Source organism: Aotus nancymaae, unplaced genomic scaffold (genome assembly GCF_030222135.1).
Source record: "Aotus nancymaae isolate 86718 unplaced genomic scaffold, 86718_ANA_hifiasm-v0.15.2.pri h1tg000049l, whole genome shotgun sequence".
NCBI lineage: Eukaryota > Metazoa > Chordata > Mammalia > Primates > Aotidae > Aotus > Aotus nancymaae.
In genome coordinates this window covers 27,619,684-27,645,685 of record NW_026988463.1, presented here as the reverse complement: position 1 = coordinate 27,645,685, position 26,002 = coordinate 27,619,684, and the positions used below count along the sequence as shown (strand labels likewise).

The 26,002-nt window shown below is 56.5% G+C and overlaps 2 protein-coding genes across 4 annotated transcripts; both read right to left on the bottom strand.

The window, feature by feature from the left end:
• Positions 1-21: 21 nt before the first annotated feature.
• On the bottom strand, positions 22-12,385 carry FBRS (fibrosin). Of its 2 annotated transcripts, XM_021676226.2 has the most exons (18): positions 10,833-12,385; positions 10,369-10,548; positions 9,595-9,630; positions 9,477-9,506; positions 8,339-8,387; positions 7,949-8,249; positions 6,277-6,578; positions 5,873-6,078; positions 5,714-5,758; positions 5,403-5,498; positions 5,113-5,181; positions 4,284-4,313; positions 3,833-3,904; positions 3,388-3,505; positions 3,203-3,283; positions 2,178-2,261; positions 1,856-2,063; positions 22-1,766 (listed from the first exon to the last, which is right to left on the bottom strand). In XM_021676226.2, exons 1-18 carry the CDS (start codon positions 11,286-11,288, stop codon positions 1,184-1,186), a joined length of 2,946 nt encoding a protein of 981 aa, XP_021531901.2. In that variant the 5' UTR covers positions 11,289-12,385; the 3' UTR covers positions 22-1,183. The 2 variants fall into 2 exon arrangements, with proteins under 2 accessions (XP_021531901.2, XP_064218738.1); XM_064362668.1 differs by lacking the exons at positions 9,477-9,506; positions 9,595-9,630 and having other exon boundaries at positions 912-1,766; positions 10,833-10,963.
• A 2,442-nt stretch (positions 12,386-14,827) lies between these two features.
• On the bottom strand, positions 14,828-20,396 carry PRR14 (proline rich 14). 2 transcript variants are annotated; one of them, XM_012470014.3, is made up of 12 exons: positions 20,309-20,396; positions 19,773-19,844; positions 19,481-19,649; positions 18,574-18,695; positions 18,316-18,502; positions 18,019-18,062; positions 16,919-17,028; positions 16,022-16,610; positions 15,816-15,885; positions 15,644-15,735; positions 15,300-15,371; positions 14,828-15,209 (listed from the first exon to the last, which is right to left on the bottom strand). In XM_012470014.3, exons 2-12 carry the CDS (start codon positions 19,793-19,795, stop codon positions 14,945-14,947), a joined length of 1,743 nt encoding a protein of 580 aa, XP_012325437.2. In that variant the 5' UTR covers positions 19,796-19,844; positions 20,309-20,396; the 3' UTR covers positions 14,828-14,944. The 2 variants fall into 2 exon arrangements, with proteins under 2 accessions (XP_012325437.2, XP_064218737.1); XM_064362667.1 differs by lacking the exons at positions 18,316-18,502; positions 18,574-18,695; positions 19,481-19,649; positions 19,773-19,844; positions 20,309-20,396 and having other exon boundaries at positions 16,919-17,170; positions 18,019-18,305.
• Positions 20,397-26,002: the final 5,606 nt, after the last annotated feature.

Below are 26,002 nucleotides of genomic sequence, written 5' to 3'. Positions count from 1 at the left end.
ACTCAAAGAAGAGCCCGGGGCCTCATTGTAACACTCATTTTTATATAAATATCCGCAAGTCATGTTACAGAATAAGCCCCACCGGGGAAAAAAGTCAACGTTATGGTTTTGTTAGATTGACCCCTGCCTTCTAGGTTGGGCCCCAGCCTGGAGGCGCCTGCTGCTTTGGGAAGGCTGGGGCTGCTGCCGTGAGGCTGCCGAAGAAGCTGCCTGTGTCGCCCACCCCTGGGCCGACCCCCTTCTTTGGTGTGTGGTACATGGTGACCGTCTCTGGCCACCCTTAGCCTGGGGCAGGGTTTTGGAGAACAGAGTTCAGGGAAGCAGGGCCCAGGAGTCCTGGGGGCACTTGGAAATGGGGTAAGGGGGACTGAGCCATTAAGAAGTGGTGGAGTCTGAGACTTAAGAGGCTGAGCCTTTGGGGCTGGGGGCAGAGTGAATGGGAACAGTAGGGGGGACCAGGGCTGTCAACCAAGCAAGAAACTTCTGCCCTTCCCTCCAGCACAGGTCCCTAGGTCCTGCCCCATGTTGGTCATCTCCTGCTGGCCCCACCTTTCCAGGGAGAAGCCTGCCTGACCCCTCCCGGCACTTCTGCCTGCAGTCCCCCCTCCCCCACAGAGAGGCCAGAGGCTAGGAACACAGCACCAGTCTGAGGATTTAATTAACCAGGAAGGGGACTGTTGGGAGGGGCACCCCTGTAAAAATGTACAAAAGGTCTGGGGGCTATGTGAAAGGGGTGATAAATATGTACATGGAACCCCCCTTCGTTGAGCCCCTCCTCCCCCAGCCCTCGGAGGGCATGAGGACTTGGGTGTAGGTGAAGGGGAGGGGGCACTTTGGCCTCTGGCTTAGTGAGCCCTTGGGGAGGCAGGCCCAGGGCCTAGAGGCCCTTAGAGGGGCAAAGGTGCACTTCATGAGGCCTCATGGCCCCCGAGATGGGCCACACTCCCATGCACACGCCCCTCTCCCTCTCTAGAGGCTGTGACCTCTGCTCTCCCAGTGACCCCACAACTCCACGTGATGCTTGGTCTCGTGGGGGTTGAGGCTTCTGTTCCCAGGTTCCATGACCTCAGAGGTGGCTGGTGAGGTTATGACCTTTGCCCTCTAGCCCTGGCTTAAAACCTCAGCCCTAGGACCTGGTTAAAGGAAGGGGAGATGGAGCTTTGCCCCAGCCCCTCCCCTCCCCTCACCTGTCAGCCCGAGCTGGGCCAGGGCCCCTAGGTGGGGAACTGGGCCGGGGGGCGGGCACAAGTGGAGGTGGTGCCCCTAAAAGGGCGCCCGGTGGGGTCTTGCTGAGAAGGTGAGGGGTTCCTGGGGCTGCAGCAGGTGGTGGTGGAGGAGCCAAGCGGCTGTAGAGCAAGGGGTGAGCAGGTTCCAGACCGTAGAGGCGGGCAGCGGCCACGGCCCCGGGTCCAGTCAGCTCCTCACCCGCCTCATAGAACCGGGGTGGCCTTGCCAGGCGTGGCGGTGCAGCCAACCAGGTTGGCTCCAGGAAGCCAGTACAGCGCTCTGATGGGCTAGGGCCCAGAAACGGGGGTGGCCGGGGCCTCTCAAACAGCAGATGAAGGCCCTGGGGCCCAGTGGCTGCTGCGGCGGCAGCGGCAGCGGCGGCGGCAGCAGCGGCGGCAGCGGCGGCGGCAGCAGCCTCCTCCTTCCGCTCTTCCTTTACCCGCACGGATTCCTTGGCTGGCCGAGGCCCCTCCTCGCCAGCCCGGGCCTTGGGAGTAGCAGGAGAAACTCGGAGCTGGGGCCGTGAGAAGGGGAGGTCCCTGGAGGGCAGGTGTGGGGAGAGAATGAAGTTCTCCAAGGGCAACAGAGGCTGAGGGTGGGGTAGGGGTGGGGTAGGTGGGAGGCGCACCTGTCCTTCTCCTCCTTGGTGAGGGAGGGCTCCCTCCGCTCCACAGGCCGCTCCTTGTCTGAGCCTGGAGTCCGGGCGGCCTCAGGGGGTCGGACCCAGGCAGGAAAGGCCAGAGGACTGCGGTGCAGGCGGCCCCATGGGTCCGGAGGGGTGGCGAAGGCTGGTGGGGCCCCTGGGCTTTCTTTCTGGGCAAAGACGGCGCCGGAGTCTGGACAGAGGGTGAAGCAGAGAGTGACAGGGGCCAGGAGTGGGAGGCCCCATTCAGGCCTCCTGCCAGGTCATCCACAGCCGCAGCCCCTCACCCCACCGCGCCCATACTCACTGAATGTGGGGCTGCCCAGGCCTCCAAAGGCCCCGTTGGAGAGGGCAGCCAAGGAGGCGAAGCTTGTGGGACGCCCAAAGGGATCTGTGGGAGGAAAGGGGGTTGGTCAGAGCACTAGGCAGCCAGTGTTGAGCACGCACGAGGCCTGGCCGGGCAGAGGCAGAACCGGTGCCCGGAGCCCTCAGCTGCCTGCTTTCAGCAGCCGTGTGCTAAGCACTTCCTTGGGCCAGGAAGGCGTTGAGCTTTGACAAGCACCTTGTCAGTTAACCTCACGAAAATCCCAAGAGATGGTTAGGATCATGCCCACTTGAAGATGATGAAACAGGCTCAGAGAGGTGAAATGACTTGCCAGTGGTCATCTAGCCAGGGAGTGGTACCAACCCAGGGCCTCCATGACACAATGTCACACTCTTATCCCCCACTGCCCCACACCAGCCGGCTGGACCCATCACAGCAGATCTCTGCTCCATGGCAAGCCACTTGCCTGAAGACCAGGTTGGCTTCCTCCCACCTGACATGCAGGGCCCTTCCCGACCTGACCCTAACTTCATGCATGCATCACACAGCCAGACAGAATAACTAACCTATCCCGCCACCGGAACGCCACCATGTCCCCAGCCAGGAACACCATTCTCCAAGCCACTAGGCTCAACTCCTCCTTGTCCACCCAAACCCAGGTGAAACCTCCCCAAGACGCCTGCCAAGATCCTAGGAGTCAGTAGCCATGCTCTCCTCTAGGCTGGCCCCATCCCCCCCACCTTCCACTCCCAGGTGGCGTACTGCCCCTGCCCCTGGCCACTTGGATACAGGGCTGCAGCTGGCAGAGACTGAAGTTGCCCTGCCCTTCCCTACTCATTTTACAGATGAGGAAATCAAGGCTCAGAGGGGGTAGAATAACCTGCCCAAGGTCACTAAGCAAGTGGAACAAGGTCTATCCCGCATTCCAGCTACCTGCTGGGTCTGATTTCCATCTCCTGGAAGTGAGGGACAAAGCCTGGGTTGCCCAACATGCCCTTGGCTCTTACCAATGTGGGTGCTGGGGCTCAGGAAGGGTCCGTGGGCCCCGGGAGCTGCCGTGAAAGGGTTGGCTGCAGCGTGGACGGCACCTGGGGCAGAGAGGTGGGAGATTCTGATGAGGCTGAGTGGGCACGAGCTGGGCCTTGGGCTATAGATAGGGAACCTAAGGCCCAAGGGGGCTGGCCAGACTCACCAGTCGCAGTGAAGAGGGAGGCCGGGTGGGAGAGCTCCTGCCCAGGGGGCAGGGCCCCATAGGGCCCCGGAAGGCAGGGCAGGAGGTCGTTCCGAAAGTCAAGCTTGTGGGAGTCACCCTGCGTGGGACACAGGGAGAGGGGCAGGACATGAGGAGCTGGTCTGGTCCTCCTCTTGCTCTCTCACCCCTGGTTCTCCTCCAAAGGCTGGCTGGCACCCAGATGGGGCTTGGATGCCTATCTTCTGCCTCTCTTGGCGCCTTCTCTGAGCAGCCCCCTAATGAGCCAGAGAACTAAGGTGCCAGCCATAGGACTTTAGCAGTGACGGAGGACAGGAGAGAATGTTTCTGGCCAAGATTCTGCTGAGCTCTGTTGAGGGCTGACGCCCAGAACTCAGACCTCCCCTGACTCTGAGACCCACTCTCCCCAGCCCTCCGGCCCCAGTACCTTCATTTTCTCCTGGTGTCTCAGGATCATGTAAGCCACACGCACGTGCATGGCACACCACTTCCCTGGTTTCTGCCGCCCCAGAAGGATGACCAAAGGGAAAGGGAAGGAAAGAACGTTCACTCGTCACCCACTCCAGGCCTGGCTCTGGGCCCAGCCTCGCCACAAAACATCCCTAACTCATCATCCCTACAACCGAGGGATGACTAGGTTCATTTTACAGTCTAGGAAACTGAGGCTCAGAGAGATCAACTGTCTTGCCCAAGGTCCCATGGCCAGTTCCATCTGAGCCCAGGTCTGTGACTTGAAAGCCCTCACTGTCTGCTGTTCCACACCTGGTTGTCTCCAGGTTTTGGGCTTCTCACTTGTTCCCAAGCAAGACCCTCCCTTAGCCAAATACCCTGACACCAGCCCCCAGCTTCATGCAGCCTGAGGTCCTGACACAACTCACCCTCAAAGGTGGCCGGAAATGGTCGGGGATCTGGGGATGGCAAAAGAGAGATGGGAGGCGACTCAGACTGGAGTCCTGGGCCAGGTGCCTCCATCTCCACAGCCTCCACTTACCCACCCACATGCCTGAGACTCTGCAACTCCCTCAAACCCTTCCTGCTCAGGCCCAAGCTCCTTTCCCCATCTCTCCCACTCTGGGCATCTCTCCTCCAGCACAAGGTTTCTGAACCAGGCCCCAGGGAGGTGCCCTGCTGGGAGGCTGTGGGTGGTGAGGGGGCAGGCAGGACAGGTTTCTCAGAGAAGCTCTCCTATTACCAGCTTTAGACTATCTCGGTCTGTTTAAGGTTTCTTTAGGAAAAATGCCTTTGAAGGAAGTTGGAAAACCTCTGGCCTAGTCTCCCCTGTAGGAAATTGGTCCTTGGTTTCACAGTGCTCCCGCAGCCCTGGGGTCTAAGCTGCTACAAGTGCTAAGGGGAGGGAGGCTCTGGCTCTCCTCACTTCACCAATGGGCAGCTTTTATCTTTTGTTTTCCAAATAGGGCTTCCTGATACAATGTCATCTGGAAAAAAAGTGTTTTGTGACTTAAAAAGTTTGAAAACCCCTATAAAAACCACTGTCCTAATCATCTTATTCCTGGGACAAGCTCATGAAACTCTCATTCCTCATGCCTGGGAAAGTCAGTTATTTACACAAATTCCCTCTCATTAGACACCCAGAACACCCAATTGTGTATTCAAGGAAGGAATCAGTAGTTCACTCTCCTCAAGTCAGTTCTGCTCTCCCCACAACACACCTTCAAGCTTCCCCAGGACCTGCCCTGGCCCCCTCACCTGTGTCCCCTTCTGGGGGAGCCCGCTTGGCACCGGCCCCAGTCGTGGTGGCAGCTCAGGGTTCGTGCTCTGGGAAAGGGGAGTGGAGGGATCAGACAGGAGAGCTGGCACCGAGCACAAAGGGGTCCAGAACCAAGCTGGGACATGGAGCAGGGAGGGAGCGTGGCTTTGGAGAAACCTGGGTGCAGCAGGGCAGGGCAAGAGGATGGGCATGGCTTTGGGGAATGGGAGGAGGGTGTCTGGGTTTGTCAAGGTGGCAGGCAGTGGTAGTGTCTCGATTGGTAGCTCACCTTGGGCTGGAAGGCCCCCTGCAGGGAGCCAAAGGAGACGGCCGGCGGGAGGCCTGGAGGCAGCCCGGGCACTGCGGGAGGGAAGGCCGCATACGGCTGCGGAGAGAAGGGAACTAGTCCAGGTGGGGGTGGAGGTGCAGCCCAAGTCGTCTCCCTCCGGTCCACGGGGCTCCACCCTAAGCCCCCCAGGGAGCTGTCCCAGGTTCAAGGCTCTTGCTTTTGGGCTGAAGACTGAACCCCAGCAGTCAGGGCCACATACATGGACGCATCCACGTCCACACCACATACCCCACACACACACGCACACTCACATTATGTCGGAAAAGGCCTTCCATCTTTCCTGGATATTTCTCAAACTAGGGAAGAGAAGGGAAGAATAAGCTGCCAGCCAGAGACCTGGGCCTTCCCCCGGAAGCCATGCCCTCCCCTGAGGCCTCTGAGCCTCATCACCGGCCCAATGAGGAGCTCACCATGTGGGGGCCATGGGGTGGCAGCAGGCCCGGGGGATAAGGGGTGAAGTGCTGGTGGGTGTGCTGGTGGGTGTGCTGGTGCTGGTGGTTGTGCTGGTGGAACTGGAAGGCCAGGGGCCGGGCCGAGCCCCCTGCCCCCACCACCTCAGGGCCACCCTGGGCATTCAGGTAGCGAGAGTTCAGGTCCTGGCCGATCAGGTCCTGCTCTGTGGGAGGGGAGGGGAGAAGGCTTTAATACTGTCGCCACATCAGCCTCCTTGGGCCCAGGTGACTGCCTTCCCTCTGGCCTTGAGCCACTCCCTCCTCAAGCCCTGCTGTCTGCTGAGGCCCAGGTGCCCCAAAGCCAACTGGGCCCGAGCCCAGGGCCATGGCCCCCCACCCCCCGGCCAGGACCCCAAACTCACCAGAAAGGGCGTTAGCGGCTGAGGCCCCAGGGTGCCCTGGCACCTGCAGCAGGGGTGGGGGTGGGGGCAGGGTGGGGCCAGGGGAGAACAAGGAGGGGTGGTGGGGTGGTGGGGGGGGCCGCAGCCCGGGAGGGGGAAAGCTGTGGGTGGACAAAGGCAGGGGCAGTGAGGGCGTCGGGGGCCGGTGGGTGAGCTGCGCGGACGAGGAGGAGGCAGATGAGGAAGAGGAGGACGAAGAGGATGATGAGGGGGGAGGCTGAGCCACGGGAGGGGCCGGGGCCTTGGGGGGCGGCCGTGAAGAGCTGGGGAGAGAAGTGGGGAGATGAGTGAGGGGTTGGGAGGTGCCAGCTCTGACAGGAGGGGGTCAGATGCCTGGGTGATACCGTGACCCTGGTTCTCCAACATGGGAGGTGGCAGAACCCGGCCCCAGAAATCCCCCCGCCAGGGAACCCATCCTCAGACTGAGGTGCCTCCCACACCCAGCAACCCCCACTTCTCCCTGTCTAGGTCTCTGCGTCCACACAGCTGCCTCTGCCATCTCTGGCCAGATGACTTTCCCTTTCTGACTCAACCATAGCACAGAACAGATCATTCATGTTGACGCTTAATTAGAACAAGCCACCTGGGGTCCCACCCTACAACAGTGGAAGCAGCACCACACTGGCCTGGCCTGGGAGTCAGGAGACCTGAATTCTAGGCCCATCTTGCCATGAATGCCCTGGGTGACCTTGAGCAAGTCACTGCCCCTCTCTGAGCCTTAGTTTTCTCAATAATAACAACAATGACAATGGTGGTGACAAAAGTAACAGTGAGAGCATCAATAATAAGTGTCAACAATTCTTACCCTGCGGTGAGCACCTGCTGTAGGCCAAGTGCTGGCACCTGCTTTAAAAGCTAATGCAAGTCTCCAACATTCCATGCTGCCTTCCCCACTGCTGCCCAGCAGAGCATCTGAACTGCACCACTGGCTTCTTTTGAGAACTCAACTCAGCTACTTTCTTTTTTTTACTTGGCCTCCCCCTAAGCAATCATGTGTGAAATCAAGGGGCTGAGGCATGACACTCACTTTCTAAAGCTCACAAAAGCTACCTCATGACTATTTTTTAAAGTTTACTCACATAAGACCTGAAATCATCCCATATATGCTGAATATACACACTTTGGGAAACACTGCATTCACTCATAGTTATTCCTCACAACAACTTTAGAATGAAAGTACCATGATTATTCCATTTGACAAAAAGAGGAGATCGAGGCTCAGAGGGGTTAAGCGACTTGTCAAAAATCACACAGCCAGGAAGCGTCAGAGCAAGAATTTGAATCTGGGTCTGACACCAAAGCCAGCACTCTTAACCATCATGTCAGCATTTCCCAAAGTATGTTCAAAGAACGTTATTCCAAGCAGATGTGCCTGAGAAAAACTTTTCACCAGCAAATACAACTGAGAAACAGCACAGCCTGGATTCCCCTGCATGGGAATGTATAACGGACTCAAAAAAGTCCTGCAGTCATCCCTTTCCATTTGTTTAAGTTTCTCAAAGTTTTCAGCCTCAGAATCCTTTTTCAAGTCACACCCCACAGGTACCATCCTGTGTTCCCACCACAGAAAGCAAGGGTTGGCACCAAACTGACCTGGCCCTTCTGGACCGCATCAAACCCTCAGACCACTCACCTGCCAGTGCTGAGGTCCAGGCTGCTGCCATAGGGAGAAGTGCGGAGGCCAAAGGGCGAGACCCGAAGCTGCAGCTGGGGCTGGGGTGGGGGTGGCAGACTGGGGGTGGCCGGCAGGGGTGCAGGGGGTGAGACAGGAGGCCGAGGGACTGGTGGAGGCGGTGGTTCCTTTGGGGGGAAAGGCACTAGCAGCGGGTCGGGCCCTGGGGGCTGTTCTTGGCTCCGCTCCAGGCCCGACACTTTAGGGACCACGGAGAGTTTTGCTTCACAGTTCCCATTGAAGGCGCCGTGGGGGCCCGAGGCTGTAGGATAGGATGGCAGACACGCTCAGTTGAGGCTCATGCTTACCCACTTCCCTCCCGTGCCTCCAGCCCCATCCCTTGGGACCAACCTTTGCTGGTTGAGACAGTAAAGGATGGGTCGAGGTCATCATCGGAGACCTGGGGAAGAAGCGCAAGCGACAGGGTTAGGCTGTGGGCAGGCCAGGCCTCCACCCAGGAAGGCCAAATAGCCTCTGGAGGCTGCCAGGAACTGGTGGTAGTAGCAAGTCTGTTCCTTCAGTTTAGCTGAGATCCATCAAAGACTGGGGTCTAGAGGGGGCTAAACCTGGAGAAAGAGCAGAGTGGAGCAGCTGAGCCCAATGGAGGCAGCGCAGAGAAGCAGGCAAACCAAACCGAAACGCCAAAGGTCACTAGCTGCTGGCCCACAGGCCTCCCTGGCTTACAGATGTATTTGATCCACAAGTGTTAGTAAAAGTTTTAAACCAACTGCAGATATTTAAGAATCTGGAGATTCCTCATTAAAACCCAGGTTTGCAGATTCCCTCAAGAATGGGCCCTCTGTTCTTGTGGCAACAATCAGCCCCAACTAGCTAAGATGGAGATAGATGGATGAACAAGATGGACGAGAACCCTCTGGTTCACCACAGTCCTGTTTAGCCAACTTTTGAAACAAAAACAAGACACACATGGGTTACACACGTGGGTTTGTTACTTACATGGGCCCATTGGATAGAGCATTACCTTCTAGGACACATTATCACACAACAAGCAAATTGCCCCTAAGGATAAACTCAAACACACCTTTCTGGGCTGAGTCCCTACACTGATTACAATGGTTTAGTGTTCTCACTACTTTATCTGTGGTCTCTGGTCAGACTTGAATCTATAAGATCTTCATTCTAAGAGCAGGGCTGATGGCCGGCAGAAGGCCCATTTCAGTGCCACCACAGCCACTCTGGGTTTCTGTGGAGAACCAGCAGTAGCCTGAAAGCTTTGGAAAGGATGGTACACACCAAGGCATGGACCTTCCATTCCTCGATCAGCTAGCCCTAGTCATCAAAAAAAAAAAAAAAAAAAGCCATTTATCTTCCCAATCCACCCCTCTTCCTCCCAAAAACCTAATCCAGGCTCAAGCTAAACCATGTTTCCTACTCAAGGGAAGGCTGTCTGCTGCACGTAGAAGGCCTTAATGCTGCAGTCCCTTTTACAAGCAGTGACACTGCCCACCCAAGTTCTAGCCCCACTCACCCTCTCGTCCAGATCACTTTCCGCGTCACACTGGGGAGAAGGAAAGACAGAGGCGTCACGAGAGGGAAGAGGCCGGGGGTGAAGAGGGGAGGGGCCAGGACAGGTGGATGGCACTTACTATGTATCCAGCTTCCAGAGAGTGACGGGAGGACGCCTGAGGAAGACCAGAGTCCAGAGGTGAGGGAGGCGGCTGCTGAGGCGGCTGGGAAAGTTGCAGCTCCCAGCAGGGCACTCATGGCCTCCAGGATCTACTCTCAGCCTGTCCTTCCAGCTGCCTCTCCCGCCACTGCCCACCCATGTCCCAGTGCTCTCGCCATTTCCTAAATACACCAGATCCTCAAGTCTTCGTGCTGTTGCCCAAAACAACTTTTCCCCATGTCTTTTCTTAGCAAATTTCTGACTATACATCAGGACCTGACTAAGACATCCTAGGGGGCTTTCCCCAACCACAACTCTCCTCCCATCCCCCAGGCAGCACGACGGCTTCCTCATGTGGGTTTCTGTAGCATCTCTCCCCATCTTTGCCTTCTGTAGCTTCTCAAGTTAAGGTCTAGGTGTTTGCTTGCTGACTATTTCTTTCTCGCTGGACTGCCACCACCTTGAGGAAGGGCAGGGACCACAGTTAATTTATGACCCAACTAAGTCCCTTTGACGTCTCTCTGAATTATCAACACATTTGAAGTAAACACAAAACCAGGCAAAACTAGGTGCACCTGACTGTAGACAGGCCTTTGTCAGACCCAGATGAGGGTGAGGGCTCAAATTTGCCCTGCTTGCCTCTTTGCCCTTAAGAAACTGGAGTCACTGTTTACAAGGGGTAGTGGGATTACTAACGAAAAACGGGGCCGTGGGAAATACATTCTGCCTAAAGAGTTTTAAAGGACAAACTCACCTCTTTTCTTCTCCGCTTATTGGGCCATTTTCGGGCCCGATCCCCAGGGGGCCGGCCGGGCTCCCGATCAGAACTGTCCCCTGGCTCCCCGGTGGCCCCACTGGAGCCTCCCCTCTTCCGCTTCCCAGAATGCTTCAGCCGATGTTCCAGTCGCTCTGGGGGCTGAAGAGATGCATCCTTCTGTGGAGGAGGAGGTGGGGCTGAGGTGGATGGAAAGGGGCAAGCTCCCAACTCCTCTAGGAGTGACCAGGCTGCCCAAGTGCCCTTTGGGCCGGGAAACCGGGTCCCTGGAGACGAGTTCTACCTCCTCCCACCCAAGGGCGGGGCAGAGGCCTGGCCAGAGGAGCCGGTTGCTCTGGTTTGGGGTGCCAGCATTCCCCCTCAACTCCACCCACTCCGGGCATTGCACCCTCCTCGCTGCCCCTCGGAAACCCCCAGAGCCCCCCATCCCCATTAGGCCCCACCTGCAAGGCCTCGAGGCTGGCGAAGCTGGCGATAGCGAAGCCATCGATCAAGTCCTCCTCCTCCTCTTCCTCCTCCTCAGGCTCCTCCTCGGCTTCCCCGTCGTCTGCGCCCCCCTCCTCCTCCTCCTCCTCTTCCTCCCCGCGGCTGCCCGAGCCCGCAGGCCGCTTCCGAGCTCGAGGTCGCGGGGGTCGAGGTCTGGGACGGGGCCGCCGGCGTCTCGGGCCCCCGGGCCGCTCTCCAGACGAAGCTGATGACCAAGGCCTGGCGGGCGGCGGCGGCGACGACGAGGACGAGGAGCCGCGCGGGGCGGCCAACAGGGCCCGGGGTGCGTCGCCTCCTGGACCTCGGCGGCGCCGCTGCTCCCGGTCTCGGTCTCGGCGCGAGCAACGCCGCCGCCGCCGCTCCCCCTCAGCTGCCCAGCCCGGGCCCGGGGCCGCGGCCGCTGCCGTCTCCATGGCGACCGCCCTCAGCGCCGCATCCGGAGGCGGCGGGGCCCGAAGCAGCCTGTCCGCAGGCCCGGGGTCGCAGGCGCGACGCTGGCGGCTGCACAGGGACGAGAGGGCCACGGCTTCCCCTTTAAAGCCGGATCTGCTGGCCCCAAGCTTGCCCCAAGGCCACGGCCCGGGGAACCGGCGCCGCCCCCGGGGCGACAAGCCCGAGGGCCCCCCCTGCGGGCTCGGCGGGGCCGCGACGGCGAAAACGGGGCAGCCGTCCCTTTAAGGCGAGGCCCCAAGTTGTACAGACCCCGGCCCCTTTAAGACGACCCGACAATGTCCAGCGGCCTAGTGCTGTGGCCGCCCCCTGCCAGGGGTCGAGGCAAGTCTCCCCGAAGAGGAGGAAGGGCCACCCCTTTAAAAGGGGCCGAAAGCTCGCCCCGAATCGCAGACCTCCCCTTTAAAAGTGTCTCAAAGTCCTCCGGCTCAAAGAGGCCACCCCTTTAAGGAGTCCAGGGTCCTTCAAACAGCAGACCGTCCCTTTAAAGGCTCGTAGTTTCTAGTCCTGCACCAGAGGCCACTTCCCCTTTAAGCTGTATTTAAAGGACTTCTTGCGTGTGGGGGAGGAGGAGGTAAAGAAAAACCCCACTCGTCCCAGTTCTCCCAACGGCACAGTTCTCAATTTGTCAGCGTCTGTTCGGCGGCTTCCCCTTTAAGGTTGGCGTTCGAGTCCGCCGAATTCAGTGGCCACCCCTTTAAGGAGATTTAAAGGGACCTCCTCCGGGCCCAGCTCCTCCAGTCTCCGCCTCCGGTCGCCATGAAAGGCGCGCGGAGGGGCGGGGCCACGGGGCCAGCCCTCCAAGGCCCCGGATATGAGGCAATGGTGACGGGTACAGCTTCTCTGTCCGCCGACATAAAAGTCTCTTCCTCCTTTCCTCCGTCTCTGTCCGACTTGGGCCTTAGGGGGTCCGGAACGGCCGATGGGCAGCGGGGGAGCTCCAGCGCAAACTCCTATTGTCTCCGTTGGAGTCTTGGGGACGCTTCCTCCGCCAGGACTTCCCTGCCCCTCCTCCCTCTTCCTCCTCAGCCTACGCCTCCTTCCTCTCTCGGCCTCCTCCCACCCTACGCCCCCTTCCCCCTCACCCTCCACGGGCGCAGTCGCTGATAGGCTGAGAGGGCTACGCCAAGGTGAGGGGCGGAGCCAAACTCGAGGGTGTGGGTGTATGTAACCGCCCTCAAATATTGGATTGGGTTACGTCAGATTGGCTCCTCCCTCCCCCCAGTCTTGTGACTCGACTGGTTAGAAGTAGGTGTTTGGGGCGGTCCCCGCAGGGCCCCGCCTCTTCCTGCTGTTCACTTATTGGTCCGTCTCCTGATGGCGTCGAGGGAAGGGGCGGAGACGCGGAGGCAAGGCGTTGGAGGCAGTTGGCCGCCGGGAGGCGCGCGGCTGCGCGAGTTGGAGGTTCCAGAGCTAGTTGAGTCGTCACTGCCTTTCCGCCCCTCGGCGCGGCCCACAGACCGCCTGGCGTCTCGCGCACGCGCGTGGCGCGGCCACCGTCCGTCTGGCGACTCCCGGGTTGTTCCGCGGCGTGGGGTGGCCGGAGCGGCCGCATGCTGTTCCAGCGCCGGTCGCAGGGACTGGCAGCCGCGTCCCGCTACCCTTCCAGGTGCGGCTGCTGGCAGCTGTCCCCGAGCGCTAGCAACTCGAAAACGCCTTGCACTTGTGAACCGAGCGCTTCTCCGCGTTAGTGACTTCGTTTGGTAATAATTCCACGAAGGTGATGCTGCCGGCCCCATTTTACGGGGATGGACGGGAATGTGCGCACACACAGGCTGGTAGTCTCCTAGCCATGTCTAACACTGCCCTGTGATGCCTCTGAGTTATGAAAGATGCACCTCAGTGCTCAGTGTGACTGGCTTAAAAAAAAAAAAAAGAAAGCCATTTCTGGCCTCCGGTTTCCCGGGTTACCGTTTTAAAAGTGGACAGCTCGATGACATGCCTGCCTTGCTTTCTCATCCATAAAATGACTGATTCCCTGTTGTAGGGACATGTGCAGGTCAAGCACCTGTGACAGTCGTCCTGAGTGCTACATTACACCCCATTACCCTTAGCTCTTTTTTTTACTTTACCTTTTTTTTTTTTTTTTGAGATAGGATCTGGCTCTGTTCCCCAGGTTGGAGTGCAGTGCCGCGATCTCAGCTTACTGCAACCTCTGCCTCTCCGGTTCAAGTGATTTTCCTGCCTCAGCCTCCCCAGGAGCCAGGATTACAGGTGTGCATCACCACACCTGGCTAATTTTTGTATTTTTAGTGGAGATGGGGTTTCACTATGTTGGCCAGGCTCGTCTCGAACTCCTAGCCTCCTGATTCACCGGCCTCGGCCTCCCAAAGTGCTGGGATTATAGGCATGAGCCACCACACCTGGCCTACCTGTAGCTCTTAAATCCAGCAGCAGGTCCTGGCCTGCATGTTAGCAGGAATTCAGGGCCATTTTGATCTTCAAGGGCTTGGCCCATTATAGACCTCTCAGTCTCCTTGATATAAATGAATTAGGAGAATCCAGACCAGGATCTAGGGTCACAGTATCATCTGGCACTGATTCAGAAGTGTCCCTCCACAGAGGAGAATTCTCTAATCAAAAGAGTATCTGTAGACTGGGCATGGTGGCTCATGCCTGTAATTCCAGCATTTACAGAACTGAAGCGGGCAGATCACTTGAGGTCAGGAGTTGGAGACCAGCCTGGCCAACATGGTGAAACCTCATCTTTACTAAAAATACAAAAATTAGCCGTGCATTGTGGTAGCAGGCACCTGTAATCTCAGCTATTCAGGAGTCTGAGGCAGGAGAATCGCTTGAACCTGGGAGGCGGAGGTTGTAGTGAGCCAAGATCGTGCCATTGCACTCCAGCATGGGTGACGAGTGAAACTCTGTCAAAAAAATAAAACTAAATAGGGCCGGGCATGGTAGCTCACGCCTATAAGCCCAGCACTTTGGGAGGCTGAGGTTGGTGGATCACGACGTCAGGAGATGGAGACCATCCTGGCTAACATGGTAAGACCCTATCTCTACTAAAAATACAAAAAAATTAGCCAATGGGGCTGGGCACGGTGGCTCACGCCTGTAATCCCAGCACTTTGAGAGGCTGAGGTGGGTGGATCAGGAGGTCAAGAGATAAAGACCATCCTGACTAACATGGTGAAACCCCATCTCTACTAAAATACAAAATTGGCTGGGCATGGTGGCGCGTGCCTGTAGTCCCAGCTACTCGGGAGGCTGAGACAGCATTGCCTGAACCCAGTAGGCAGAGGTTGCAATGAGCCGAGATCGTGCCACTGCACTCCAGCCTGGCGCCTGATGACAGAGCGAGACTCTGTCTCAAAAACAAACAAAAAAATTAGCAGATGACCACTCCACCTTCCCTGTACCCTGTGCCCAACCCGTCACCCAACCCGTCACCATCCCTGGCACCAGCCCCAGTTCCCAGACCTTGGGGGCCAACGTAGAAACATCAGGTAGTACTGCCAAATCAATCTTGAACTCAGCTAGAGACACAAAAGAATCAGAAACATATCGAAACCTTTACTAGAAATATAGAGAAAAAAATATAACGGCCTGGGAGGTTTCCCGTCCCTTCAGGATGGATGACAAACAGATGGAGCACCTAGGTCCAATAGAGCTACTCCCGATCTACAGTTTCTTCCTCCAGAAGCAAGGCGTCTAGCTCCTCCAGCCGCTGCTGCAGCAGGGGGCCCACATCAGGGCTGGGGGCCACATTGGGAGGAACAGTCCTGCCCCCTGCAGCCCGGACCCCACGGGACGGCCGTCGCGATCGAGGAAGGCTGCTGTCTCGAAATTCCACAGCCCGACGGAGCTTCCTCGAGCTGGTGAAAATCAGAGTCCCATTGCGCTCCCGGGGTTCCTCGAAGATGGTCTCAAAGGTCCTGGACGAGGGCAGGGAGAGGAGCTGGTTATCAGCGTGCCCCACAGCTCCAGCTTCCCTCTGCCACCCTCAAGCCTTTCAAGTGTCTCACCTCTTAGTTGTGGGTGACTGGTAATTCTTGTTGGTATAAATTTCTTCCAAGCTGAACTCCTTCTTGTTCAACCTGTGAGCGAAGAGCAGAGGCCACTGAGAAGCCTTGAGCCAGTGGGGCCTGAAGGGACAGGTAAGTCCTGGTCTGTATTTCAGTTTCTGGGACATGTCAGGGCCAGGAGTGCTACATAAGACAGACAGGCAATTCTGAGCACAAACCATGCCCACACTGAACTGAATTCTCCAGGCTGGACTGTGCTCCCTGAGAGGAGACGAAGTCATACTTCAGGGGACATGAGACTGCATGTTTGGCCAAGATGGCTCAATGCCCAATGAGCCCCTCACCTGATTGGTCGAGGCAGTCCCATTGGTGTAAGGTTTAGCTGAGGACGGGCTGGTGTTCTGCGTATTCTGAATCGAGAAACCTTTCCCATGGTCTGCAAAAATGGGCAGAAGGTGAAAGAGTGAAATGGGCTCAGGCCCCCAGGGGTCTCTTCCCCCCGATCTTCATGCCTACCTTGGTCTCAGGCTCTGAAAGCACCTGGTCCTTTGAGGCTCTTGGCTCCTTCCCTTTGGTTGAACCCAACCTGCCAAGAATGTCAAGGCTCAGGGACAAACAAGATTCACTGCGTTATCCCGGTCTCCTGCCCGCTGGATACTCAGGGAAGGAGACTGGGCCCAGGCTGCGGCCGGGCTTTGAGAGGGGTTTTTTGAGAGCACTACCTGGGTTCTGCTGGTTCGGAGAAGGAGGAAGTGGATGCCGTGGACGAGCAAGATGTGGCGAGAGAAGGGGAGGCTCCCACTCCTCCGAGAGGGAAGACCTCTTTCCGGAGACAGGGCCGAGGGGGTCGCGGGGTTCGGGCCATTTCCCCACCACCCACAGTGTGCCGCCGTGGCCGTGGCCGGCTTGGTTGAGGTGGAGCAGGTGGCCAGGTGCAGGTACCAGAGCCAGGGGGCCCCAGATCAGGGCAGGAGTAGCTTCGGCCCAGAGAGGGCTTAGGGAGAGATGCTGGGGTATTGTGGTCCTGAGCCCGCCACTGGCGGATGGGGGGCCGGGGGCTGATAGACGCAGTGCCCTCAGCAGCCCCAGACTGCTCAGCCTCTGAGATGGCGATCTTCAACTCCAGCTTCATGGGGGGGGACGGGGGCGGGGGCTGTGGAGTTTTGTTGGGCGTGAGGAAGATGTCAGCAAAACTCTCCAGCTTGGAGCGGACAGAACGGAAGAGAGGGGCCAAGCCCCAGGGACTGAGGCGGGGGCGTAAAAGGCTGGACGGTGGTGGGGTGGATGGGAGCTCCAGAGCAGGATCTGGGGCTGAGGAAAGGAGAGGGTCACAGGTGGGCATTCCTTGGCTGCAGTGTCTCAGCCCCTCCTCAGTAGCCTCAGCCCCTCCCCCCATGCTCAACTTTGTGCACAGGGGAATGAACCCACCCCTAAAACACTAAATTCTGCATTTAGGAATTGAACTTCAAGCCTCTGACATTGACACCCCACCTTCATATACCAAGCTCTGCACTGGGAGGGGTTAAGCCCCACCCCCACCTCTGTACCTGACACTTCTAAGCTCAACTAGGATGTTCCAGACCCCCAAGTCTCATCCCACCTCTACCCGAGTTCCTTACCTGATGGTGGGCTCTCCGGAGAGTCTGCAGGCAGAGTAGATGGCTGGAATGGGGGTTCTAGGTCCCCGGGTGAAGGCATTGGCTGGTGAACTATCCTCATGGGCTCAGCTCTGGGGTGAAGGGCAAGGTAAAGGCTAGGGGAACTTCCAGGGATTCCACCTGAGCCAGCAACTTCTCTGCCCCTTAAGTCTTCTTCTTCTTCTTCTTCTTCTTCTTTTTTTTTTGAGACAGAGTCTTGCTCTGTGGCCCAGGCTGGAGGGCAGTGGCACCATATTGACTCACTGCAGCCTCAAACTCCTGGGCTCAGGCAATCCTCCCACCTCAAGCCTTGCAAGTGGCTAGAACCAAAGGCATGGGCCACCACATCCAACTAATTTAAAACAATATTTTGGCTGGGCGTGGTGACACATGCCTGTAATCCAAGCACTTTGGGAGCCCGAGGTGGGTGGATCACCTAATGTCAGGAGTTCGAGACCAGCCTGACCAACATGGTGAAACCTCAACTCTACTAAAAATACAAAAATTAGCCAGGTGTGGTGGCAGACACCTGTAATACCAGCTACTCAGGAGGCTGCGGCAGGAGAATCACTTGAACCCAGGAGGCAGAGGTTGCAGTGACCGAGATGGCACCATTGCACTCCAGCCTGGGCAACAGAGCAAAAGCTCCATCTCATAAACAAATAAATAAATAAATAATAAAACAATGTTTTTGTAGAGACAGGGTCTCACTATGTTGCCCAGGCTGGCCTCAACCTCCTGGGCTCAAGTAATTCTCCTGCCTCGGCCTCCTAAAGTGCTGGCATTACAGGCCGTGAGCGTGCCTGGCCCCTTAAGGCTTTTAAAAATGTCACAATGGCCGGGCATGGTGGCTCACACCTGTAATCTCAGCACTTTGGGAGGCCGAGGCGGGTGGATCACCTGAGGTCAGGAGTTTAAGACCAGCCTGGGCAACATGGTGAAACCCTGTCTTAAAAAAAAAAAGAAAAAAAAAATGCCACAAAGAAGGACTGGATCAGTCAGTCCCGATGCCCCTAGCTCTGGCTACCTGGATGATGGCTGTTGCCTGGATCCTTTGATAATCCCTTCTCCAGCCCTCTCACCTTTGTGCTGGGATGATGAAGTTGGGGGTCTCATCAATGAAGCCCTGGATAAAAATAGGGAATGTTTCTGGCGAGGCAGGGAAGCCTCCTTAGTGCCCCACATCCTGACTCTTTCAGTTCCCAGATACCTGCTTGGGTTCAGGCCAAAGATGTCTTTGCTCAGGCAGTGTCTGCAACCTAAAATGCCATCCTCCTCAGTCCGAGAAAAATCCAACTGAGACTCAGGCCTCCCACCCTTATTCTATCCATGCTGGAACCCAGCAGAACCCCTGACATTCGTACCCTCAGTTCCCATACCTCAGCTGGGGGTCTAGGACTGATGTCTTCCAGCATCACCACCAGGGTGGGCTGGGGGGCCCGGTCCACCTTTTGTGAAGGGCCCTCCTCTGGGCCAGGGGTTGTCTTTGATCGCTGCCTCAGGGTGGAAGAGGTCCGGTGGACTCGGCTCAAGGGCTCGCGGCACAAATGCAGAGGGTCGGGAGGCCTAGTGAGGGAACAGGAAGATTAGAAGGGCTCAATTGGGTCCCTGGTTTACTCCCATCCTGCCATGCTCACCTGGCCTGCGAGGACCACATGGCCTGCCGGGGTGGCAAGGCAGTCGGCTGCCTGTGGACAGGATCCTGATGGTAGCTCTGGTGCCGTGGGATGGAGGTCTCCTTTGGGGGCACCATGGGGACCTGGGAGAGAAAGAGGTGTCAAGAGCAAGGTGATGGAATGAGGTTGGACTGGGTAAGGTCTCCCTGTGCCTAACAGTGCCCTGAGCCACAAACATGACAGAGATAGGGCTAGAATTCACGCGGATCCCCAGAGAAGAGATGAATTGGACTGAATTAGGGGCCAGATATTAAGAGTCCTAAGCTGCAGGTGTGGGACCTGGGTAATCTCACCCACACTATTTAAAGAAATGAAAAAGACAGGGTGAGCTAGAGTGGTCACTGCCTTTTTTGGGCCTCGGTTTTTCTTATCTGTGCAGTGCAGTCAAAGACCTCAGCCTGCTTCCTAAGGAGGCTGGGCTGGGAAGAAAGCAGAGAGTTTCGGCCCGGCGCCATGGCTCACGCCTGTAATCCCAGCATTTTGGGAGGCAGAGATGGGAAGATCGCTTGATGCCAGTTTGAGACCAGCTTGTGCAACATAGCAAGACCCTGTCTCTAAAAAAAAAAAAAAAAAAAAGAAAGAAAGAAAGAGAAAAAAAAAAAAGAAAGAAAGAAAGCAGAAGAGTTTCTCAGAGTTGCAGGGATGTGGTTCCAGCCCAGAAAGGTTGGTGGGGGAAACAGGCACTGCCCAATTCTAGGTTGGAGTAAGTGGGAGCCAAGCAGGACTCTAGCATGAGGGAGGTTGCCTGAGGGATGGGTACAAGAATGATGGATTTGGACTTCAGTTATCCTCAGTAGGGATCTGGCCCGAGTTTGGTAGTGAGGAAAGGCATGAGGCAATAGAGGGTCTCTTGGTTCAGGGGGCTCACCATTCGAACAGCCATGACATCTTCCAGCACCACGGCCAGGACCCGCCGAGTGGCCTTTTCTAGGGGAGAAGGGGCTGCCGGGGGCTGCAGCCTCTGCCGTTTCGGGCTCGTGGCTCCCCATAATGCTCGAGTCAGAGGCTGGCGGCACAGACGCGGCTGGCCAGGCGGGCTGGAGGGTGAAAGAAGCAGAGGACGGTCGCCCGAACCTGTCGCTGGCTCTGTAGTTTCCCGGCACGGCCGCCAGGATCCCCATCTCCCAGGCTCAAGACAGGCGGGCGGGGTGCCCTCTCACCTGGAGTCCCCGGGCAAGTCCATGGGAGAAGCGGCGGCTCCGGGGGTTCCCTGGGGGATCCCAGGCTGAGGCCTGGGGCAAGGGGGGAGCGGGGGGTGAGGGCTAGCCCCTTCCCCGGGGCTCCGCCCTTCATGGTCCGCCCGAAGCTCCCCGTAGTCCAGCGACCATAGCCCTGGGGCGCGAAAGGGCGCCCCTGGCCGGCCGCCCGGAGCGGGTGTCCTCCCGCTGCCACCGCCTCGATCAGCGGATCACTCGCGCCCTGCCCGGCACCTGCCGCCAGAACCCGGACTGCAGCGGCCCCAGTTCTCCCACGGTCCCAGCCTCTTGAGGCCTTTGTCCCTGCAAATTATGCCCCGAAATCCCCCGGGATGGATCCACGGGGATCCCGGTCCTGGGAGGCTATTTCCGCTGGATCCCTCTGTGATCCTACTCCACTCCTAGCGAGTGGCCGAGGACTCCAAAGCAATATTCCACACATCGACTACCCTCCCTCCCACCAGATCCCCTAGACTGGATCCCTGCGGAAAGAATCCTACAGCGTGGTTCCGCCAATCAGACGCCGGGCGAGGCTTCTGCTTCCCCTGTGAGCTTCGGCGCCGCAAAGCTCCGCTCAGACAGGGGCGGCCCGAGATGGAGCATTTCTGAACTCAGCCTAAATCCCCAGGGATCCACTGTCAAGCAGATACCCCCTTCACTCCAATCCCGGGAGGTCCCGCCCACAGACGCCCCCTCCCTCCTCGCGTCCCCGCCCAGCGGTCTCCCCCGGCCCCGGACCAGAAGGTTCAGATGTTTCCTTCCCCGCCTCCCCCCCCGCCCCGGCTCCCCCACCCTCCCCCCGCCCTCTGCAGCCACTCCTTGCCCTCCCGCAAGCGCCACTCACCGCCGCCTCCCGTGGATCCCGGGTCTTCCGCAGCTCCCACCTCCGGCTCCTTTAAAACCAGGCCTACCCAAGGCTGCCCAACCGCTGAGGGCCTTCTTCTTGGAGCCTCTGAGCACCGCCCAATCGCCGGTCCCCGTCTTCCGGGGTGGTGAGAGACTAAGTGAAGCCACCTGGCGGCCATTATCCCTAGGGGCAGGAAGCCAAATTGGGTGGCGCCGCCATGATGGTTGAGGGCAGATGTCTTAGTCCTCGTTGAACCGTGGTGGACCGGGTAGCGTCATCTTTTGAGGGCCACATACAATGCCAGGTTTCTTGAAATGTTGAGGCAACCGATTGAAGCTAGAGTGCCGCCACGTTCTTTAAGGGCATCTTCCGGTTCTTTCGTTCTTAAGCCAATAAACGTTAACTGAGTGCTAACGATATGTGAAATTCCTAATTTCCTAGAGTGGCCTCGTTTGGGGAAGGTTCCGGCACACCTTCCTGGGTTCCTCAATGGGGTTCCCACGGCCCAGCGTCCGAGTTTAGGAAGGGGTGGCGGAGGCCCTGAGTCTGAACACCCGGGATCAAAGGCTCGGGCTGGTGTGGCCTGTGGCTCCCTTGCTGGCGCCTTGTCTTGGAGAGATGGGGCCGAGTCGAAGTGGGGAGGAGGCTGGGGGCGCTGAGTTTGACTTCGCCTGAGTGTTGTCTACCGTACTTCTCGGAGGAGTGGGGATGCCCGCGGGCCGCGCACAGGGCTCAGGACACGGGCGTCCTTGCAGGAGACCAAGAATACACCTTGGCTTGCTCGTGGGGGCCCAGCTTTCAGGAACCACTCTCTTAAGAGGGGCCTGCCTGATGGGGGAGGTGTAAATAGTCCTGAGGAGTAAGGGATCAGGGTGGGACGCTGCTGCTTGGAGGGGCTGCGTCGTGGACCTTTACTCGGAGCTGGGCTATTGGTGTGGAGGAAGTGTGCATGTAGTGGCTTCTTGCAGCCCTATGACGGTGCCCAGACCGCCTAACAAAAGCCCGTGCCTGCACTAGTTCTCCTTCCCCAGATTCCCTGGTCCAAACCAGTCCTTTCTTTTTAATTTTTTTTTTTTTTTTTTTTTTTTAACCTGAGGCAGGGTTTCGCTATGTTGCCCAGGCTGATCTTGAACACCTGGGCTCAAGCGGTTCTCCTGCCTCGGCGTCCCAAAGCGCTGGGATTACAGGCGTGAGCACCCAGTCCCAGTCCTCATTTTCTTTTCTTAACAGAACAAGAGATCCTGAAGCCTAGAATCCTGGCTCGGAGATAAGGTGCAAAGGCGCCTCCTGGTCCAGGTGTTATAATTCTTTCTCAGAGGATTGAGTGATAAAAGTAATAAAACAGGGCCCAGTGTGGTGGCTCACACCTGTTATCCCAGCATTTTGGGAGGCAGAGGAAAGCAGATCACTTGAGGCCAGAAGTTCAAGAGCAGCCAGGCCAACATGGCAAGACCCCATCTCTACAAAAAATTAGCCAAGCATGGTGGCGCACGCCTGTAGTCCCGGCTACTCAGGAGGCTGAGGTGGGAGGCTCTCTTGAGCCTGGGAGGTCACGGCTGCAATGAGCTGTGATCTCGCTACTGAACTCTAGCCTGGGCAACAGAGACCCTGTCTCAAACAAACAAGGTATGATGTGGAAAGAGCATAATCGGGAAGAGCTTCTGTGGGAAATGAAGGCTCCCCAGGTCCATCCCTAAGGACTCATCCAGAGAGACGCTCTTCTAGGACTACAGTATCTCTGTAACAGGAGGCTCCCCAGGTCCGTCCCTAAGGACTCATCCAGAGAGACGCTCTTCTAGGACTACAGTATCTCTGTAACAAGAGGTCTGCTGAGTCCTCTGGCAATCCATTCAGACTTCTGGTGGGAGCAGGCGGTGGTTCTTCCACCTAGTGGTGTTCTCTCTCTCTCTGGTTCAGGTCTGGCTGTAATGGTGCCTGAGGAGGTACAGCGATGTTTCACCCAGCTGTGAGTGCTTGGAGAGTCTTCCAACCTTGCTGAATTAAGAGTGCAACCAGCTCACGCCTATAATCCCAACACTTTGGGAGGCCGAGGCGGGTGGATCACGAGGTCAAGAGATCGAGACCATCCTGGTCAACATGGTGAAACACCATCTCTACTAAAAATAGAAAAATTAGCTGGCATGGTGGCACACGCCTGTAGTCCCAGCTACTCGGGAGGCTGAGGCAGAATTGCTTGAACCCAGGAGGCGGGGGTTGCAGTGAGCCGAGATTTCGCCATTGCACTCCAGCCTGGGTAACAAGAGTGAAACTCCATCTCAAAAAAAAAAAAAAAAAAAAAAAAGAGTGAAACCCCACAGGTGCTTTTCAAAAAAAAAAAAAAAAAAGAGTGAAACTCCAGAGCAGGAAAAACCTTCAAAATCAGATCAGGCCTAACCTGAGTTTTTGGGTTTTTTGTTTGTTTGTTTTATTTTTTGTTTTTGAGACACTCTATCACCCAGGCTGAATTGCAGTGGCACAGTCTCAGTCCACTGCAACCTCCGCCTCCTGGGTTCAAGCGATTCTCATGTCTCAGCCTCCCAAGTATCTGGGACTAGAGGTGCTCATCACCACGACCGGCTAATTTTTTGTATTTTTAGTAGAAACGGGGTTTCACCGTGTTGGTTAGGCTGATCTTGAACTCCTGGCCTTAAGTGATCTGCCTGCCTTGGCCTCCCAAAGTGCTGGGATTACAGGCATGAGCCACCACACCTGGCCCTAATCTGAGTTTTAATTCTCTAAGTCTCTTGAAGTCAATGACACCAAAGGCAAAAGATGTAGTCCAAAGAAAAGTCCTGGACCTGAGTATTTGGTAGGAAGGGCCCACCCGTGTGACCCTAACTTGTGGTGCTAGAGTTCATCAAATGGAAGTCTAAGGTAGACAGTGGCAGTCTTGGCCCTTAGCCCAGGCCAGCAAACGTGAGCCCTTGAGGTCTCGCGGTCTCAGCTCTGCTTTTTTTGTGACTTCCCATTTCAACAACTTCACTTTGCCCACTGCCTATGAAGGTGGTGGACACACCGCAGGGCATGCCCCAGTGTGTGCTGATGGTAGCAAGAGGTCCCACACAGCCTCCAGTGTGGCTGATGGTGTGGCTGGTGGTGCACTTCAGTGTGTCATTATTCAGAAACTCAGGATCTGTTTAGACAAGGGGCGGCCCATATTCATTTTTTCTTAAGCAGGGTCTTGCTCTGTCGCCCAGGCTAAAGTGCAGTGGTGCGATCATGGCTCACTGCAGTCTTGACCTCCTGGGCTCAAGTGATCCTTCCACCTCAGCCTCCTGAGTAGCTGGGATCACAGGTGTGCACTGCCACACTCAGCTTTAATTTTTAAATTTAATTTTTTTTTTGAGACAGAGTCTCACTCTGTCACCAGGCTGGAGTGCAGTGGTACAATCTCGGCTCACTGCAACCTCCACCTCCCAGGTTCAAGTGATTCTCCTGCCTCAGCCTCCTGAGTAGCTGGGACTACAGGCATGCACCACCATGCACAGCTAATTTTTGTATTCTTAGTAGAGACGAGGTTTTACCATATTGGCCAGCATGGTCTCGATCTCGTGACCTCGTGATCCACCCACTTTGGCCTCCCAAAGTGCTGAGATTACAGGCATGAGCCACTGCGCCTGGCCTATTTTTATTTTTTTGAGATGGAGTCTCACTCTGTCACCCAGGCTGGAGTGCAGTGGCATGATCTTGGCTCACTGCAACCTCTATCTCTTGGGTTCAAGCCATTCTCCTGCTTCAGCCTCCCGAGTAGCTGGGACTACAGGCGTGGGCCACCACGCCCAGCTAATTTTTGTATTTTTAGTAGAAACGGGGTTTCGCTGTGTTGGCCAGCCTGGTCTCAAACTCCTGATGTCAGGTGACCTGCCTGCCTTGGCCTCCCAACGTGCTGGAATTATAGGCATGAGCCACCATGCCCGGCCAATGTTATAATTTAAAAAAATTTTTAGTATAGACAAGGTCTGGTTATGTTGCCCAGGCTGGTCTCAAACTCCTGGGCTCAAGAAATCCTCCTGGCTCAGCATCCCAAAGTGCTGGGATCACAGGTGTGCACCACCATGCCTGCCTCCCTGAGAGTTTCAAGTTTATATCACTGCATTTATATTCCTGTGTGCAAGATTATCACTGGGTCTGCTGCTTTTCTCAGCTTCAGTCCCTCTGCACCCTGAAGTACTTGGTTCAGCCATTTCACATTCCTGCCCAGTTTGACTCTCCTGTTAAGGAGCTTTCAAGACTTCCCCAGGGGCTCTTCTACTTTGGCCAACTACTTGAGGTTGCTACATTTTTTTTTTTTTTGGAGATGGAGTCATTCTGTCACCCAGGCTGGAGTGCAGTGGCACAATCTTGGCTCACTGCAACCTCTGCCTCTCAAGTTCAAGCGATTCTCGTGCATCAGCCTCCCAAGTAGCTGAGACTACAGGCACATGCTTCCACATCCAGCTAATTTTTTTTTTTTTTTTTTGACGATTCTCGCTCTGTCACCCAGGCTGGAGTGCAGTGGTGCAATCTCAGCTCACTGCAACTTCCATCTCCCAGGTTTAAGTGACTCTCCTGCCTCAGCCTCCCAAGTAGCTGGGATTGCAGGTGCGTGCCACCATGCCCAGCTAATTTTTGTATTTATAGTAGAGAGAGGGTTTCACCATGTTCTCCAGGCTGGTCTCAAACTCCTGACCTCAGGTGATCCACTTGCCTCAGCCTTCCAGTGTTGGGATTGCAGGTGTGAGCCACTGTGCCCAGCCAATTATTATTATTATTATTTGAGATGGAGTCTCGCTCTGTCACCAGATTGGAGTGCAGTGGCATGATCTCTGCTCACTGAAACCTCTGCCTCCCGGGTTCAAGCAATTCTCCTCCCTCAACTTCCTGAGGAGTCGGGACTACAGGCATGCGTCACCATGCCCAGCTAATTTTTGTATTTTTAGTAGAGGTGGGGTTTCACCATGTTGGCCAGGATGGTCTCGAACTCCTGACCTCAAATGATCCACCCACCTCAGCCTCCCAAAGTGCTAGGATTACAGGCATGAGCCACTGCACCTGGACAATTTTTTTTTTGAGATGGTGTCTCACTCTGTTGCCCAGGATGGAGTGCAATGGCATGATCTCAGCTCACTGCAACCTCTACCTCCTAAGCAGTTCTCTGCCTCAGCCTCCTGAGTAGCTGGGATTATGGGAGCCCACCACCATGCCCAGCTAATTTTTGTATTTTTTTTTTTAAAGATGGGGTTTCACCATGTTGGTCAGGCTGGTCTTGAACTCCCGACCTCAGGTGATCCGCCCACCTCGGCTTCCCAGAGTACTAGGATTACAGACGTGAGCCACCATGCCCAGCCTAATTTTTGTATTTTTAATA